Source organism: Nerophis ophidion, linkage group LG03, assembly GCF_033978795.1.
Source record: "Nerophis ophidion isolate RoL-2023_Sa linkage group LG03, RoL_Noph_v1.0, whole genome shotgun sequence".
Taxonomy (NCBI): domain Eukaryota; kingdom Metazoa; phylum Chordata; class Actinopteri; order Syngnathiformes; family Syngnathidae; genus Nerophis; species Nerophis ophidion.
The window spans coordinates 25,603,096-25,622,343 of NC_084613.1; the positions used below are offsets into that span (position 1 = coordinate 25,603,096).

The 19,248-nt window shown below is 37.3% G+C and overlaps 1 protein-coding gene across 1 annotated transcript in view; it reads right to left on the reverse strand.

Annotated features, from left to right (window-relative positions):
* Window positions 1-17,796, reverse strand: part of otogl (otogelin-like) — an 82,951-nt gene extending 65,155 nt beyond the window's left edge. The window contains exons 1-11 of the mRNA XM_061893773.1: window positions 17,767-17,796; window positions 17,559-17,702; window positions 17,421-17,493; window positions 17,243-17,335; window positions 9,666-9,820; window positions 9,472-9,593; window positions 9,189-9,394; window positions 6,197-6,321; window positions 3,779-3,885; window positions 2,428-2,534; window positions 2,226-2,351 (exon numbers count right to left, since the gene is read on the reverse strand). Of these exons, the coding sequence (XP_061749757.1) occupies window positions 2,226-2,351; window positions 2,428-2,534; window positions 3,779-3,885; window positions 6,197-6,321; window positions 9,189-9,394; window positions 9,472-9,593; window positions 9,666-9,820; window positions 17,243-17,335; window positions 17,421-17,493; window positions 17,559-17,702; window positions 17,767-17,796 (1,288 nt within the window). The remainder of the gene's footprint in view (window positions 1-2,225; window positions 2,352-2,427; window positions 2,535-3,778; window positions 3,886-6,196; window positions 6,322-9,188; window positions 9,395-9,471; window positions 9,594-9,665; window positions 9,821-17,242; window positions 17,336-17,420; window positions 17,494-17,558; window positions 17,703-17,766) is intronic.
* Window positions 17,797-19,248: the final 1,452 nt, after the last annotated feature.

Below are 19,248 nucleotides of genomic sequence, written 5' to 3' on the forward strand. Positions count from 1 at the left end.
TATTTAGGGTAAAACAAGTGTAAAGGCGATTATCTATCCATCTATCTATCTATATGGGTGCTATTTCATGTGTAGAGGGCTCTAAAAATGTTAACAACAATATTTTAGTAGGTCGTAAACTGGTTTCTTTTGCTCCAACTATGAACATATCCCATTTATAAATAAGTATCCTACTTTCTCATGACTTTACCACCGAAGCAGTTAGACACGATTAACGAGGAGATGCTGTATATATATGAAACATCCTTGTAATTTATTTTGTCTACTGTGTGGCACAACAGCACAGCAACCAGTTCTTAACATACGGCCATTTATATTGCAAAAACAATTGCAACCTACAAAATCTACCCAGCAACAGGTGCTGCACAACATTGCCTCTTACAGCACTACAAATATGTTAAATAAGGTGTCGGATGAACAGCACCGAAACGGAAAGTGGAGACAGAGTTCACCTGTCCTTAGTAGCATAGCGATTATCAATGGCATGTGTGTGTACAGGGAGTGTTAGAAGGGCGGGAAATGGGTCTAAAGTTAGATAACTGATTCTCATTGTCTTGTAGCTGTGTGAAAGCATGGGGCATTATGCTGTTTCATGAGTTCTGGGTTAAAGGCAAAGACACACACAATATATCTTATTTAGGTTCCAGAATAAGAAGTACCAGGAACGAGACAGAAGGAGAAGAATGTGTGTGCGCTCGGCACACACACTCCAAGTTAAGTTTTAATTTCGATCCGTGTTAAGGCGAGAAAAAACAGGTGGACAAAAGCATGAAAGGTGGATGACCATTTAAGAGATTGCTTCGAACTTTAAACGACTTGGTTCGCTCTCTCAGCACGGGCATTTCTGTTGTTTGTACTTATTCCTTTTTTGTAGAATATATTGGTAAACTTAAAGGCCTACTGACATGAGATTTTCTTATTTAAACGGGGATAGCACGTCCATTCTATGTGTCATACTTGATCATTTCGCAATATTGCCATATTTTTGCTGAAAGGATTTAGTCGAGAACATCCACGATAAAGTTTGCAACTTTTGGTGCTGATAAAAAAGCCTTGTCTTTACCGGAAGTCGCAGACGATGACGTCACAAGGGTGAGGGCTCCTCACATTGTTTATAATGGGAGCCTCCAGCAGCAAGAGCTATTTGGACCGAGAAAACGACAATTTCCCCATTAATTTGAGTGAGGATGAAAGATTTGTGGATGATGATATTGATAGCGAAGGACTAGAAAAAAAATAAATAAATAAAAATAAAGTTTAAAAAAAAAGGTGATTGCATTGGGACGGATTCAGATGTTTTTAGACACATTTACCAGGATAATTCTGGGAAATCCCTTTTCTTTCTATTGTGTTGCTAGTGTTTTAGTGAGATTAAATAGTACCTGATAGTCGGAGGGGTGTGCCCACGGGTGTCTTGAGGCCAGTGTCTGAGGGAAGTCGACGGCAGATACAAGGACGGCGCAAACTCCACAGTAAGAGGCGACTTTTCAACACCATTTTCTCACCGAAACCTGCCGGTTGACAAGTGGTCGGGAACCATGTTCGCTTGACCGCTCTGATCCGTAGTAAAGCTTCACCTCCGGGAATTTTAAACAAGGAATTACCATGTGTTTGTGTGGTTAAAGGCTAAAGATTCCCAACTCCATCTTTCTACTTTGACTTCTCCATTATTAATTGAACAAATTGCTAAAGATTCAGCAACACAGATGTCCAGAATACTGTTTAATTGCGCGATGAAAAGAGACGACTTTTAACCACAAATAGCGCTGCGGTAATATTTCCTGACAGTCCGTGACGTCACGCGCACGCGTCATAATTCTGCGACGTTTTCAACAAGAAACTCCACTGGAAATTTAAAATTGCAATTTAGTAAACTAAACCAGCCGTATTGGCATGTGTTGCAATGTTACGATTTCATCATTGATATATAAACTATCAGACTGCGTGGTCGGTAGTAGTGGGTTTCAGTAGGCCTTTAAACTATTCACCTCCTATCATTTCATAGGTGGACTCTTCCCCCCTAAAGGGAAGAACAGAATAAATGCTGGCTGATGGATTTATATGCAAATTAAAGTAAAATCATGCATGTCTGTGCAGGTAAGTGTATTAAAACTGAAATGTAATTACCGTAAACAGGGGTATTTTTTTAAATATAAAACACCTCTGGGTATGATGCAAGCAATCTACTGTAACAGTTTATGTCTAAATATTTGTTTCCTCACTACCGTCAGGACAGTAGCAGCCATCGAGGCAATGCAGATTGGTTCCAAGGCACTCCTTTTCAAAGGTGCAGGTGGGGGGGCAGCAGCTGATGCAGTCTCTGTAGACGAAGCTCTCCTCGCAGCCGTCGTCTTCACGCACAGTTTTACAAAATGAGAAGGACAGATATATATATTTTTTTTTTGTCAAGACTCAGAGAAAACTTACTGCAGGAAGAAAAGCTATCTCTCCACTCCCTCACTGGATATCCCACATGAGAGCAGGCCCGGGTGTACTCCACCAAGGCACGGCAAAATGTCTCCTTGTCATCAGATCTGTGTGAGAAATGAGTCAACTTCCTGTGGAGTTCATCAACAAGTGATGCTATGCTGGACTGTTACCTGGCTAGCCTACTTAAAATTAGGTGTGTTTCAATTTTGGCTTTATGCTAACGATTCCGATAACATATATTAAGTTTTATTTTTTTAATTTATTCAAAATTAGTGCAATTGTCATTGTAATAATACCGACACAATATTTAAACTATTCGCTTTAATTACAAACAATTGTTTGCGCAAAATAAAGTACTACACCATCACTAAAAAAAAGCAAAACATTTAAATTGAAATCAAAATTTGTTTTTTGCCTCGTGTCCAAGGTCTCTTTCCCTAAATTTGCAAACAAGAAAAATAAAAACGACCCAATTAATTATTGATCTAATCCTTCTCGAATCGATCATACGGTATACTGATATTGTTATTGACAATTCCAATACATATAGATGATTTTAGGATATATATATATATATATATATATATATATATATATATATATATATCAATCAATTAATCAATCAATCAATGTTTATTTATATAGCCCTAAATCACAAATGTCTCAAAGGACTGTACAAACCATTACGACTACGACATCCTCGGAAGAACCCACAAAAGGGCAAGGAAAACTCACACCTAGTGGGCAGGGAGAATTCACATCCAGTGGGACGCCAGTGACAATGGTGACTATGAGAAACCTTGGAGAGGACCTCAAATGTGGGCAACCCCCCCCCCCCCCCCTAGATATATATGTGTGTATATATATATATGTATATATGTGTGTATCTATGTGTGTGTGTGTATATATATATATGTGTGTGCATATATATATGTGTATATATATATTTATATATATGTGTATATATATATATATATATATATATATATATATATATATATATATATATATCTTAAAATCATCTATACGTAACTGAATTGTCAATAAGAATATCAGTATACCATACGATCGATACTAGAAAGATTAGATCAATAATTAATTGGGTAGTTTTTTTTGTATATTGACTGATTTATTTGCCAAAACAGGGGTGATAACTATTAACACACACATTTAGCTGCCAGCCGCCTCTATCCGGGAAACCAAAAATAAAGAAATTGTCAGCATTAAAAGGCATAAATTAGCATTGGCTCAGCCTGTCATTTTTTTTTTTTTTACAAAATCTGCAATCTGTACTAAAAATAGAAAAAGCATCCAACTATTGAGGGCAGAGGAGGTAGATTTGACTTACACACAGAGGTCAGAGACACAGCTGGCCACAAATGGATGAGGATCAATATTCTCATGACAGGACAGAAAGGGGAAGAAGAGAAGGGCACTGCATTTTTCGATGGCATCCTGCAAACATGAAGAGCATAATGATGCAGACATTGCAAAATGTCCTTTATTTTGTTTTTATTTAAAATAAAACCCTCATTAAAACCTAATGTAATCAATTTTTACATGCGCTTACTACACAGTCCACTTCACTATTAGGAATGTACTGTAGTCCATTCCAGCTTTGAAGTGGATATGCGTACATGAGAAACACACAAATAACTCTTAGTTTTTATCAATGCCAATTAGTTTTTTATTGGATAAAACAACTGCAAAAAGGGTTTCTTTGTATATATTTTAGTGTAGTGCTTTATTCACAACAGAAGTCTGTGTACACATGCAGCACGTTTAGAACCATACCACTCAGAATGAAGAAAAACAACTTAACCCCCTAAGCGTAAAAATTTGGATATGGCAAGAAAAAAAAGAACCTTGTTTTTTTATTTCTTTTTATAACACCAAGGTTCATATTGCAGTTAAATTTTGTTTTTCGCCCATATGTGACCTGTATCAGATGTGTTTATGTCAATGAGAACATTGCAATTTGGAATTTTTCCAGGCTTCTTTTGTATGTAGAAATAAATCAAAAATAGGTGATGCGATTGCAGTGTAAACGCTCCCGTGCTGCAGTTGTATTCATCCTAACCAAAACGTCATAAAAAAACAATTAACTTTATAATTCTTCACCAAATAGAGGGTGAATAATAAATAGTTGACAGATGAGCAGAAAACCGGTGAAAATATGTTTTCTTTAGGAACTCAGGTCATTGTTCCACCACTCTCGGCTCCGACTGTTCGCCGACACGCTCTTCGGTGCAGACGTGAAAGTAAAATGTCCCGTCAACTGCCAGAGCCAAAATACTTGCCCCCCTCCTTAATGTTCTATAATTCAGTTTAGAAAATGTTAACTTCTATTGCATGAAATCCTCGAAATTGCCACTAATGCGCCAGGTTTTAGACAGACTACAATTAAAGCCGTGATTACTTCTGTAAACACTAACGTGTGACATCATGACCTCATATCTGCATGCGGGTCAGTTTGCATTCACATTAGACATTGCCTTTTTTGTAATGTAAACAACTACATAAAAATATCGGATTTGACAACAAAAAATCAGAATTGGACTTCCGACAGTGTTGTGTGAATGCAGCCTAAGGGTTCCCTATCTTGATTCCAAAACACCAATTAATGACAATCAGTTAGGGACAAAAAAATTAAAAAAACACCTGACTCAATTAAATCCATTACCTAATGTTCTTGTACTAGCATTAGGAATGAGTAACTTTCAAATTTGAATCGATGGGGTATCAATTTCCGGTACCTTGGAATCGATACTGGTACTCAACAGCGCTTTACAGTACTTTATATGGTAATAAATGTTAACTTGTTGAATAATAAAATAAATGTTTTTAATTTAACAATGAACTGAGAATAATAGCTGTGTTGGTCATTTGTTATACCCTGTTTTCTTACACTTTGGAGTCTCATTTGCAAGTATGAATTAATTTCAGTTTGTCCTATATGTGTTGCCGTAGTCAAGAAGAATTCTTTGCCATTAAATTGAATGTGCCAGTTGTGTCTTTTGTTGAGTCCTACAAAGTGTTTATACTGTAAGTGTTGTACAACAAGCTGTTTGATGGTAACATGAATCTTAGTCAAATTTTCCGTGTTGAAATTGTCAGATAAAATCACTCATACTAATCAGTAGCAGGGCTATGGCTTATCCATTGTAAATGAGCTTAGAGCTAGCGCTGATTTCAACGCTTTCTTTGACTTTGACATTATTTTTTTAAACGGGGACAGCACATATTGATGAACACACAAGTATATATATATGTAAGATTGTAGCTTGTGGTAAATTTCCATTTTTTGCCCCGGCGGCAATTAATGCCACAGACATAAAAACAGAACTGCACCAAACAACAGGACAACAAGGCCATATAAAAAAGCAAACACTAATAATAGAAAGTACAGTTGGACTAAAAAAAATGAAACAATAAGATAGGGTAACATTCCATCAGGCATGCTTGCTATGCTGGCATTACCAAGAGACAGTGCAGCTGAGTTTGTTATAAATACGCCTCGCCTGTTTGTCCGCCAAATGACTGAGCCGGTGCTGAGTCTGCAACCGAAACTCACGTCACATGCAACAAATATATCAAAACATGGCACCGTTTAATTCAGTTGGTAACTATTAAATTACCAAACTCGGTACCCATTACTATAGTAATCGGCATGCCTCATCCCCTATTGAGTAGGTAGCTAGGTAAACCTCATCAGCTTTGTGTTTGTAAGAAACTTCCGTTTCAATGTGGGACTGTCGTTTCTTACATCCATGTCTGATTCTGACTCGCACGGTCCACTGAAGTCAAGGTCTACAGAGGGACAGACTCTTTCATGGGGCAGGTCCACCGCCCAGCTGTTAGCAAAAACTGCTGGCTCATTGGTCCGAATGCCTGAAACACACAATAGGCACACATTCGTACACAGAGCAAATAAAGCCACCTCAGTGTATATGCACAGGTGACAGTAGTCTTTGAGGAAAAAAGAGGACATTTGAGAAAATAAGAGGAAAATTTCTAGTGTTGCCACACAAACCCCCAAATAAAAGTTTTAAAATCAAAACTACATTTCCTACAATTGGAGGCATTTCTACACCCTATATTACCTTTAGATTTATTATCAGCTACCAACATCTTTTGGCTGTCTTTTAGACACATGTTCCAGGTAATTTACCACAGATTTTTTTTAATAGATAACTTACTAAGATTATAAAAATTTAAAATGTCATGTAAGTCTATATGCAAAGAACTCAAAAACGTTTCCCATTTGGCAAATCTATCCTGTAGCCACGCCCCCTTTGTAACATACTTCCGGTGCCGTGACCTCTGTTTACAATGTGTCATGTCAAAAATACACCTTCTCGCTGGTTACTCAAATACTTTAGAACTACCACTGGTTGCGAACTAACAGTGTTCAAATAGTTATTATCTAAATATGACCAGCAACACAGTGATCGTGGCTCGGAGAACGAACGCAGGTGACAGCAAGCAAGCTTGTTTCGGTGCTCTCAACCATGGTCGTAACTTCCATCCATCCATTTTCTACCGCTTATTCCCTTTCGGGATCGCGGGGGGCGCTGGCGCCTATCTCAGCTACAATCGGGCGGAAGGCAGGGTACACCCTGGACAAGTCGCCACCTCATCGCAGGGCCAACACAGATAGACAGACAACATTCACACTCACATTCACACACTAGTTGTTAACTTTTATTTATTTTGGAGCACTGAAACAAGCTTGCTAGTTAGCTAACCATCTACCTAGCTTACTTATTGTTGCCATTGTTTGCTGTCAGATCCACAACAATGACGGCTGTGTACTTCACTGCTACTGTAATCATATTAACTTGTCCTGCAATTTCACATGCCTCCATGTGGGTGTTAAAATTGCATTTTTGTGTTGTTTTGTTGATTGTCTATGTATGGTGCAATCGTATGTGCGCATTGTGTATTTTATATAGTGTTCATTTTTTGTTTTGCTATACTTTTGTAGCTGTATTTAGAAATGGTGCCACTCTTTGCTGTTTTAATTTTATGTCCTTTGTGTTTTTTAAAGTTTCCCTCTTGTTTTCATGTCTTTTTAACTTTTTTGTGGACTATTTGTATATGCACGGTTACATGGTAACCGTGCATCTGTATGTATATTAGGGCTGGGCGATATAGCAAATATACTCAATATATCGCAGGTTTGTCTCTGTGCGATATAGAAAATGACTATATCGTGATATTCGAGTATACGTTCTCACGCAGTTGCTTTTAGCTGTAGGCATTAGACTACAGGCTCTTCTCACTCTTTGTTGTCTCCGCCTCTCACAGAGACATTAAACAAGCGCACCTTCTTACATACATCACATACGTATACGCCCTCACAGAGCAGAGAGCTAGCAGCATGGGTAACGTTAGATGTGGTGCGAGTGGTAATACGAGAGAAAGAAGGTGCGAATTTGGTAACAAATGAAGGAAGAATTTATTCCCAAGAAAAACAGCAGGGGGTCCATCGTTTGGCGGTGGTTTGGCTTCAAGTGGGAATATGTCGAACAGACAACTGCAATTTGTAAAATGTGGGGCAAAAGCATTGCTACAAAAATTAGCATTACTGCTATTATGTAGCATCATTTGAAAAGTCACCCGCCAGAGAATGAAGAGTGCTTGAAACTTCTCACATCAACATCTCTGTTCGGTGCCACACCAACAAAATGCCGAGGCAACCATTTCCAAATCAACAACGTGTGAAAAAAATAGTCAACAACAGAAGGATATAACGTCCACAATAACCTACCACATAGCGAAGGACATACAATATTTAATTTCCTATTATGCAGCTAATTTTTATTTGACAGTTATTGAAATATCTTGTGTGACATCATGCACAAAAGTGCACTTTATTTGTTTTAAACTATTGTAGTGGTGTTCTGTACAAAAAGTGCATTTTATTTTTGTGTTGTTTTGTCATATTAGTGACATCATGCACAAAAGTGCAGTAATAGCTTCTTTTAAAATGTCTCTGACAATCTTGCACTTTCTGTTTTGAAATGACATGAATATTTGTGCCACTGCTTAATAATTGTTTAATAAATATAGTTTTGGTAAATTGACTTAGTTATGATTTCCCTCTCTGCATGAAAGTTTAAAATGAGCATATATTAATGCAGTATGAACACTAATGTTTTAATGTAGACAAATAGAATCTTCATACTGCTGTGATTATATGCATCAAGGGTTATTTCAAGACTAAGGCAAAATATTGAGATATATATCGTGTCAAGTGACATGGCCTAAAAATATCCAGATATTTAAAAAAAGCCATTTCGCCCAGCCTTCTATACCCACACAGTATGTATGTGTATATATACATATATATATATATGTATATATACATATATATATATATATATATATATATATATATATATATACATATACATATATATATATATATATATACATATACATATATATATATATATATATATATATATATATATAAACACACACATATATATTATAGATATAATATATATATACATATATATGTATACATACATATATATATATATATATATATATATATATATATACTTATTTTGCATGCAGTTGGCTTTCAGCCCCAGGCCAATTTTTTTTACCCCAATGCGGACCCAAGTCAAAAGTTTTGGAAACCCTTGCAGTAGATCATTTGTATTGAAGTATTGAGTGACTAATGTTAATAATTGAGATGACTTGATGCTAATAAAGGGCAAGGGAACTGTTTTGGTGAGCCTTACCACGAGCAGTGGTGAGGTCATCGCCGGCAATATTGTTGAAATTCCCACACAAGCCACAAGGGGCGCCCTTGTGCTCCTCGCTCATCTTTAAGTAGACTCCTGATACTCCATCCCAGGCCAGTGAGAAGCCGAAAACACTTTTCACCAGCAGGTAATCGGCCAGACGCTCGATAAAAACCCCGCCTATTGTGTGAGGCAGACTGAGCCTGGTTTTGGACAAAGACAGAATACAAGTTAAATGTTGATAATCTTCTCCAGAACAGGCAATTATCGCTGCAAACACCTGCGTCCTCCCTGGTAGACATGGTATGAAGATATGTGGATCTCATCCTCGTTTGGGAAAAGCAGACTGAGCGCTCTTGGGCAGGAATATACACTCCCGTCGCACACTCGGCTGTTGTGGATCTGGACACAACCAAAACAGGAGTCACACAGCAACAACTGCGAAATGATTAGCGTCATTTGACTTTGTCTTACCCACACTGTGTACTGTGGTGTTGCAGAGTGGCAATCCTGAGCCAGAATGTAGGAGCAAGTGCCAGGAAAGTAAAAGTACATCCCATCAAACGTCTCATAGTGGTGTTGACCCCATGACCTGCAAATCCCATCTCTATCTTGGCCCTGGTTGGGTACTGATGAATTAAACACAGTTGGAGGCACACATGTTTGAAGTCAAATTCTCGTCGTCATCTTTTATTCAATGGGTAAAATGTTTTTTTTTCCTCGTGGTTCAGGAAAACCCCGCAGCTGAATTTGCTGACATTCAAATTCGAGTGGTGGATACTGTGAATCATCTTATCTGCTTTGTAAAAGCACAGTTTTGTAAAATAAAATGACATTCATTTGTAAATGACTTGACATTATCTTTAAAATGTGGAAAGCCATCTTTGGTTATGATTTCCAATCCAGCTTTAGTCATACAGTGGTACCTCGAGATACGAGTACTAGGGCTTACAAGTTTTCCGGGATGCTAGCTGTCTCTTGGCCTATTGTTATTGTTAGAGCCATATACTACTTCTGTCTGTAAAGTTCATGATGTAACTAAGGAGTTGGTTCAAGGCCGAGTGCCAGTCTACTTGTGGGTGGGGGCTTTCATCATGCTCAGGTGTTGCTGGGTGGAGGCGCAACAGTTTTTGATAGTGCCAAGCTAGTATTTGTTTGCTCCTGTTTATTCTCCGTTTTGTTTCAAAGTGAGTTTTATTTACGTGACTGTATATTAATAAACATTTTTGTTAAACATGGACACAATTCTTGACATCGATTATTAGCTGGCTGCACACGTCTAAACTCGCTTCATTTATATTCGGCAACCAGTAGCAGTAATAGTTTAGGACATGGGTGTCAAACTCTGGCCCGCGGGCCAAATTTGGCCCGCCGTGTATTTTCATTTGGCCCTTGAGGCAATATCAAATTAACATTAGAGCTGGCCCGTCGGTTTAATACAGCGGCGGTGTCGCTGTAACACCGCATTCACCGCTAATACTCATACTTGTCATACTTGCTAACCCCCCCTATTTTCCAAGGAGACTCCCAAATTTCAGTGCCCCTCACGAAAATCACAGGGGGCAACCATTCTCCCAAATTTCTCCCGATTCCCACCTGGACAACAATATTGGGGGCGTGCCTTAAAGGCACTGCCTCAAGCATCCTCTAAAACTTTTCGTCGCGTCTAATTTTCCTACGTAGAAACAGCGTGCCGGCCTAGTCACATGATATATGTGGCTTTTACACACACACACACACACACACACGCTAATGCAATGCAAGCTTGGTCAAGAGCCATACAGGTCACACTGAGGGTGGCCATATAAACAACTTTAAGACTGTTACAAATATGCGCCACACTGTGAACCAACACTAAATGAGAATGACAAGCAAATTTCGGGAGAACATCCGCACTGTAACTACCGCTGGTTTTCACTTCCGGGATATAATCACGTGACTACCTACAAGCGATCGAACAGTCCAGAAGCAAGGGCAATGGTAACTACTTCGTCAACTTCACGTTAAGGTGAATGAAAGCACAAACCGCAGCTTCCTCTCCGGAGAAGATGAAGAGTGACTTGTTTACCTACTGTGAGTAAAAAAGCCGGCGTGATTCAAGAAAATGACTGCAAAACACAAGAAACTCGAGGAAGACTTGGAGGAGATTAGAAAATCTATCACCTCCCTGTCGGAAGATGTAAGGACAGTGGCCAAGCAGCAAGACACACTAATGGAGTTGTTGACCGAAATCAAAATGCTAAAAAACATCATCAAGGAGAAAGACAAGAAAATTGTCGACCTAGAAGCAAGAATTGACGAACTTAAACAATACACCAGAATGGACGATTTGATTATAAGCGGACTGGAAACCAAACATCGTACGTATGCAAGAGTGGCCGGGACTCGCAGCAGGGACGCTGACAAGGACGCCGAGGCCCCGGCAGACGAACTTGAGACACTTGAACTGCAAGTAATTCACTTTTTTACAAGTAAGAACATATCTCTTCGAAGTGGCAGCATTTCGGCGTGCCATACTAACCCCAGGAAGGACAGCAGAACCAACCCAGCCATTGTGATCCGGTTTGTGAATCGAAAACATAAGACGGAGTTACTACGGCAGGGAAGGAAGCTGAAAGGAACTGGGGTTTACATCAATGAACATCTTACAAAGAAGAACACCGACATTGCAAGACAAGCACGCATCATCAGAAAAGAAAACAATATACAAGCAACATGGACACGAAACTGTAAAATCATGATTCGGCTAAATGGACCATATGAAAAAGCCAAAGTTGTCACGATTCGAGAGCTCCGTGACTTGGATCAATATAGATGAGACCTGCTAGGCGTATGACTGACATGGCTCATCCTTGGCTGGAGATGGGGAAGGCTTCGCGACGAGAAGGTGAGACAACTGAGAATCAAGCGTCTTCAAGAGCTGAATACATGGACTATAAATTACATGACTTTGAATATGATGTTGACCCAGATAACCATCTGTTCAACTCAATCAATGCTACTTGTGACTACTACACCGAGGAACAATTTAATGACAATGTTAGCTTAGATAATACATTTTCTTTAATACATTTCAACTGCAGAAGCTTATATGCAAATTTTTCTCAAAGATTGACGAATACTTGAAGACTTTAAACAGCAAAATCAAAATAATAGCACTTTCTGAAACATGGATCGGTAAAGACAGAGGTATTGACTTCTCCATTGACGGGTATAAGTTGTATCACAGTAGTAGAAAAAACAAGAAGGGAGGAGGTGTGGCCCTGTTTGTTGACTACGACTTGAAATGTAAACCTGTCGAATGTATGACAACGGTAATCGATGATTTATTTGAATGTGTAACTGTGGAGGTAGACATAGAAAAGAAGAGAAATGTTATTGTTACGTGTTTATATAGGACACCTGGGTCTAAGGTAGAAGCATTTAATGATAGTCTGGAAGAATTACTGTGTAAGGTAAAGGAAAAGAAAACATTCGTCATGTGTGGCGACTATAACATAGACCTACTAAGCTCACCCAGAAATAAATCAACAAGAGAATTCTTGGATGTGGTATATAGTAGAGGGCTTTATCCATTGATCACCAAACCCAGTAGAATATCGACAAATTGTGCAACATTAATTGATCACATCTTTATAAATGACATAGAAAATAATATAAAAAGTGGATTAATAATTAATGATATAAGTGACCACTTACCTGTGTTTCTTACTTATGACTGTCAAATGTATAGAAAGAGGGAGGAGAAAACCCATAGGTATACAAGGAAAAGGACTGAAGAGGCAATAAATAAATTTAGGAAGGACTTATTTGAAGCAGACTGGAATGAGGTGTATGTGGGAGAGGCAAATGCTGCATATGAGGCTTTTCTTAATATTTATTTATCATTGTATGAAATACATTGTCCGAATGTATGGAAACAAAGAGACAGCTACAATAAAAAGCCTTGGATTATAAAGGGACTACAGAATGCTTGTAAAAAGAAAAACAAACTTTATAGAGACTTTATAAAAGTAAGAACAAAGGATGCTGAAACGAAATATAAGGTTTACAAAAACAAATTGATAACAATAATGAGACAAGCTAAAAAAGACTATTACAATAACTTACTAGAAAAAAACAAAAACAATATTAAAGGAACCTGGAATATTCTGAACAAGGTAATAGGTAAAATATCGGGGCCTACAAACCCACCAAGCTATTTTATCAATGAGGATAATAAGATGATAACAAATATGAAAGAAGTAGCAAATGGATTCAATTCTTTTTTTGTGAATGTTGGACCCAAATTGGCAGAGTATTGAAGAACATAAAGATATACAGAGTAGATGGAGAGGGGGAAGGAAAGTGCTACATTCCATGCTTTTAGGAGATGTTAGTGAAAAAGAAATTCTATCGGTTGTAACAAAACTGAAAAATAAGGCATCAACAGACAGTGATGGTATTGACATGATAATTGTAAAAAAGACTATTGACTGTATCATCAAACCTCTATGTTATGTTTTTAATCTCTCTTTTCAAACGGGGACTTTTCCAAATAGAATGAAGGTAGCAAAAGTAATTCCACTCTATAAAACGGGAGATAAACATATATTTACTAATTACAGACCAGTGTCACTGCTGTCACAATGTTCTAAAATAATTGAAAAAATATTTGTAGAAAATTTAGACAGTTTTATTGAGAAGAACATGCTGTTGAGTGAGAGCCAGTATGGATTCCGAACTAATAGATCCACTGCTTCAGCTGTAATTAATATAATGGAGGATATAGCAACAGAAACTGATAATAGGAAATACAATATCGGTGTGTTTATCGATCTTAAAAAAGCATTTGACACTATAGATCATTATATATTATTGTCCAAGTTGCATTCACTTGGTGTGAGAGGAGTAGTTTTAGAATGGCTAAGAAGTTATTTAGATAATAGACAAGAGTTTGTGGATTTTTTGGGTAATACATCTGAACAAATGAGGGTTGAATGTGGAATTCCACAAGGTTCGGTTTTGGGACCTAAATTGTTTATTTTTATATTAACGATATATGTGAGGTATCAAAGTTATTGAAATTTGTTTTATTTGCGGACGACACCAACTTTTATAGTTCGGGACATGACTTAAAAGCGTTATCAATACTTATTGAACAGGAAATGATTAAACTTAAGAGATGGTTTGATGTCAACAAATTATCATTAAATGTAAAAAAAACAAAGTTTATGATTTTTGGTAAGAGGAAAAGAGAGGACACCATCAAACTGTCAATAGATGGAATTGATATTGAAAGGGTTTCTGAACTTAGATTATTAGGAGTGATACTGGATGACGGTCTGACATGGAAATATCATATTGCACATGTACGAAAAAAGATGTCTAAGAGTATTTTTTATATTAAACAAGGTAAAATATATGTTAGATTATAGGGCAATGCGCATATTGTATTGTGCACTTATATTGCCATATATCAGCTACTGTGTGGAAGTGTGGGGGAACACATATAAGAGTAACATAAAGGCATTGTATCAATTACAGAAAAGAGCTATAAGGATTATTCATAAAGTAGATTACTTAGAACACACTAACATTTTATTTATTAACTCTGGACTATTGAAACTACAGGAGCTAGTGAAGCTACAGACATTGTGTGTCATGTTTAAGGCTAGAAGTAAAACATTACCAGCAAATTTACAAAAAATGTTTGTCATCACTTCTGAGAATACAGAGCATAGAAGAAAAGGTCATTTCAAACAACAATATTCAAGGACAACTTTAAAACAAATGTGTACATCAGTGGTGGGGGTAAAATTGTGGAATTCTCTTTACAACGAGATAAAAAACTGTAAAAATATATTCCAATTGAAAAAAATATATAAAGATAGAACAATAAGATCATATGGACAGCCATAAGTGTTTACATTTTGTTTTTTATTTATTATTTTACTTATTTTTTGTCTGGTTTTGTGTTTGCTCTGTATCATTCCGTGAGGTGTATATTATATTATTACTATTATTTTCTTGGTTTGGTTTATACTTTATGAAGTTTTGCACTTGTTCTGTTTTTCTTGTGTTTTTTGTTTTTGATTGTTTCATTACATTTGGATGTATGTGTCGGCTTAAATGATATTCATGAAGTAAGATAATGTATTATGTCAAAGGAGGCAGGAAATTATAAGATTTTCTTCATCCTGCTCCTTCTCAGGAATTGTAGAACACAACATAAACACAACAGAACAAATACACAGAACCCCTTGCAGCACTACCTCTTCCTGGACGCTACAATATAAAAATGTATTATTAGCCTGTGGGAAAAGTTTATTTTGATATTTACCTGAGAAGGCTGCAAATAGAAAAGAGGCATTCAATTTCTATTTAAATTTGATTTGATATGCCATTGCTATTTTTAAATTATTAGTATTATTTGAAACTCGATTTTGCATGTCACTATAAAGTTATGTAAGTCTCGCTTGTTCAATATTCAATGCAATACTTGTTTGGGTCCCTATTAAAAGTTTACTTTGTTCACCCTTGGCCCGCGACTTTGTTCAGTTTAAAATTTTGGCTCACTCTGTATTTGAGTTTGACACCACTGGTTTAGGACTTTACCGCTACAGTTATGTTGTAGGTTGCAAGCTGGAATTTGGGTTTTGAGCCTCCCCATGACCGCTAGTCACAGTGAACCAATAACATCTAAACAAAACCTCTGGTCTTACTTGCTAGCATTAGCTAATAGCTAAATATCAACATAACTTTGTTTTTCCAATCATTGAGTGTGTGACGAATAATGTGCGGAAAAGACGAAGCAGATTAATTCAAGAAAAAAAAGTCTGCAAAAAAGTTGTGTGAAGCAGTTAAAACAGTGTTTTTTTAAAAGGGCTGTCCACAGTGACATTTTTCAAAGTAAAAAAATTTAACAAGAACACCACCGGCCAACTTATGTTACCTTTACTGGTCTAACAGAACACATTTTTTTGAAAAGTGTCTATATTTTTCACAATTACAAAGTTTATGTCAAAAAAATTTGGCGGCCCAAATAAATTCTCACCCGTTCTCGGCAACACGTATGCGCAAGGAGCGCGTGCACACATACAAAAGCAGTCAAAGAGAAGCAACAAACAATTTGCAGTAATTTTTTGTTATGATTGAATATACATTCAATGACAGCTAAAGCTAGCTATCCAAATTGCTATTATTAGCTAACAACACCTAAAGCTAATGCATGAGCATGTTTTACGTATATATGTGATTACATCATTACGTAGGAAGAGCGGTGGGAGGCCGGGATATACTGTGTAAAATACATAGAAAATTTAGCGCCCTCTAGGCAAGTATTTTTCAACCTTTTTTGAGCCAAGGCACATTAATTTTTATTTAAAAAATTCCACCACAGAAAATGTTTGCAAATTACACTCAGTAGCGTGTAATGATCAAATATGACGCAATTGCAATACTAATTTCTTAAAGTAGTTTTAACACTGAAACGCCCACCGGAAGAGGTGCTTTAAGACATGGCTAGCTAGCAGCTAATGTCCAGTCGCATTCTGCAGTGTTTTAGCTACTTCTAAATCACTATTCATTGCCTCCATGACGGCAAATCCACGACGTTTATTAGAAATATTCTGCATGACGAGGAGTTGCTAAGCATGTTTCACTCCAGCCGTATGCTTGATCTTAAGATTTTCTGTTAAAACTAAGCCAATATATTTTTTTTGTGGTCCTCATTATTATTACTTTTTTAAAGTATCAAAATAAATTTTAGTAACGGTTCCAAAATACTGATATCGGGACAACACTAGTTTGTTGTTTAAAAAACGAATGTTGCCCTACTTGGCAAAAGTCAAACTGGTCAGTAGGTAAGCAAGTAAGTGTAGGCAATTTCCTAGTGTATTTTTTTTATAACTCTTCAAAAAGACAATAGTTGCATTTAAAGTGACATGAGCAGCTAACTCTGCATGCGCTATAAAATGTCTGGCACTATTGTGTTGTGAGATGTTGGCTTTCATTTTAAAGTAGTCTATCCTCATGAGCCATATTGATCATTTGTATCACACTTGACTTACTAATCTGGCAGCGGTCTCCCAGGGCCTGGAACTGAGCGCAGTCACACACGCCATCCTCCTGACACCAGCCGCCATTGAGGCAGTTGCAAAACTCTAGGAGAAATATCCATACAAGCCAACATGTGGGCACTCATGACATCGCCATCTTTATACCTGTTGAACAAGGAATAGTGCATACCTGAAGAGGAGTCTCTGACTGTGTAGTTTTGCAAAACGCTGCGGGACAAACCCTCCTCCGACAGCAGCGGCGTCTATTTGATGGAATACTGCTTTAAATGCTTGAATGGCAGTGTAGATGCAATGGTGAGTGTGTCACGTCCTCTACAAAGACAGCTTTGTGTGCCACTTTGGTGTGTTTTTTGCGCTTGGGGGTGCCCTGACCTCCTCTGGTTCTCTTTGGTGTAGTGTACCAACCTCTTCCCACAGGAGATCCCGTTTCCTCCGAAGTGCATTTGCTCGTCTGCACACACAAACGCACACATTAGTCATGCGGAGGAGTGGTGAGAGGAAAGGCCTAAGCACACTTGTATGATGTCCTTTTCAGTCAAGATCATTTACACAGAGGCAGAGGAAGAAGTCTCAAACAGGGGATTTTGATAAGTGGTCTTCATCTTACTTTTTGATTAAACTGGAGTGTTCTTGTTTTTTTTTCATTATAAGAAAGAATAAAAATCTTAAATAAAGGATATTAACGCACACAAAATTTTAATCCAGTAATACAGACACTCACACTCACTGGACAGAGATCCAATAAAAGAGCTGTTTAGATTTTAAGTGACGTTGTTCTGCAGGGCATCATACTCAGGAGCGTTTCTCAAATTTGGGCACCATCATTTATCAACAAAATAGGACTTAAATATTACTGTAGGTATATATAGAATGATGCAACGCACAATGATGACCATATCGTTGAATTCATTCCTCTTTTGAGCAGTCTGAATGACTCATAACTGAGCATTATTATCTATCAATAAAAAGTAAACTTCATGTTTTTTACGTTACTTGTGTTTTTTTTCATTCCACAAAGTAAATACCTTAAAAACCCTTCATGTGACAAAGCATTTTGTTAATGTTTTATGGTGCGTAATTAATTCTTATTCAATGGATCTGTCCTGATACAGCATGTACATGTACACACATTAGTACATTAGTACATAACTTTAAAAAAAACCTCTCTATGAAAATGTAAAAATAAAAATAAAGGCATCATGTAATTAAGAATCTGACACACTGATACAATAATGAACACAAAAAAAAAAGGTCTTTGAATGTATAAATCTAGAATCTAGAGCATTGTTATTAGATGTTACAAATTACATGATGGTGTCGCATTCACACCCAACACTGTTTTACCAAACTAGGGCTGAGCAATATGGCGTTTTTTTAATATCTCAACATTTTTAGGCCATACCACGACACATGATATATATCTCGGTATTTTGCCTAAGCCTTGATTTAACACTTGATACATATAATCACACCAGTATGTTGATTCTATGTGTCTACATTAAAATATTATTGTTCATACTGCATTAATATATGTTCATTTTAAACTTTCATTCAAAGAAGGAAAACACAACTAAAAAAAAAAAAAATCACTATTTATTTCATACGGTGTTGATCTGGAAATGTTTGCTTCGGCATTTTGATGGTGTGGGCGTGTGGGACCAAATGGAGATGTTGTTATGCGGAGTAAGCACTCTTCATTGTCTAGCAGTTGACTTTTGAAATTATGCTACATATTAGCAATAATGCTACTTTTTATAGCAACCCTTTTGCCCTACACTTGACAAATTATGGTTGTCTGTTCGGCATATTCCCACTTGAAGCCAAACCACCGCCAGACGATGGACCCCCTGCTGTTTTTCTTGGGAATTAATTCTTCCTTCATTTGTTACCAGATTCGGACCTTCTTTCTCTCGTATTACCACTCGCACGGCTCAGCTAGCACCACAGCTAACGTTACCCATGCCGCTACCTCTATGCTCCGCGAGGGCGTATATGTA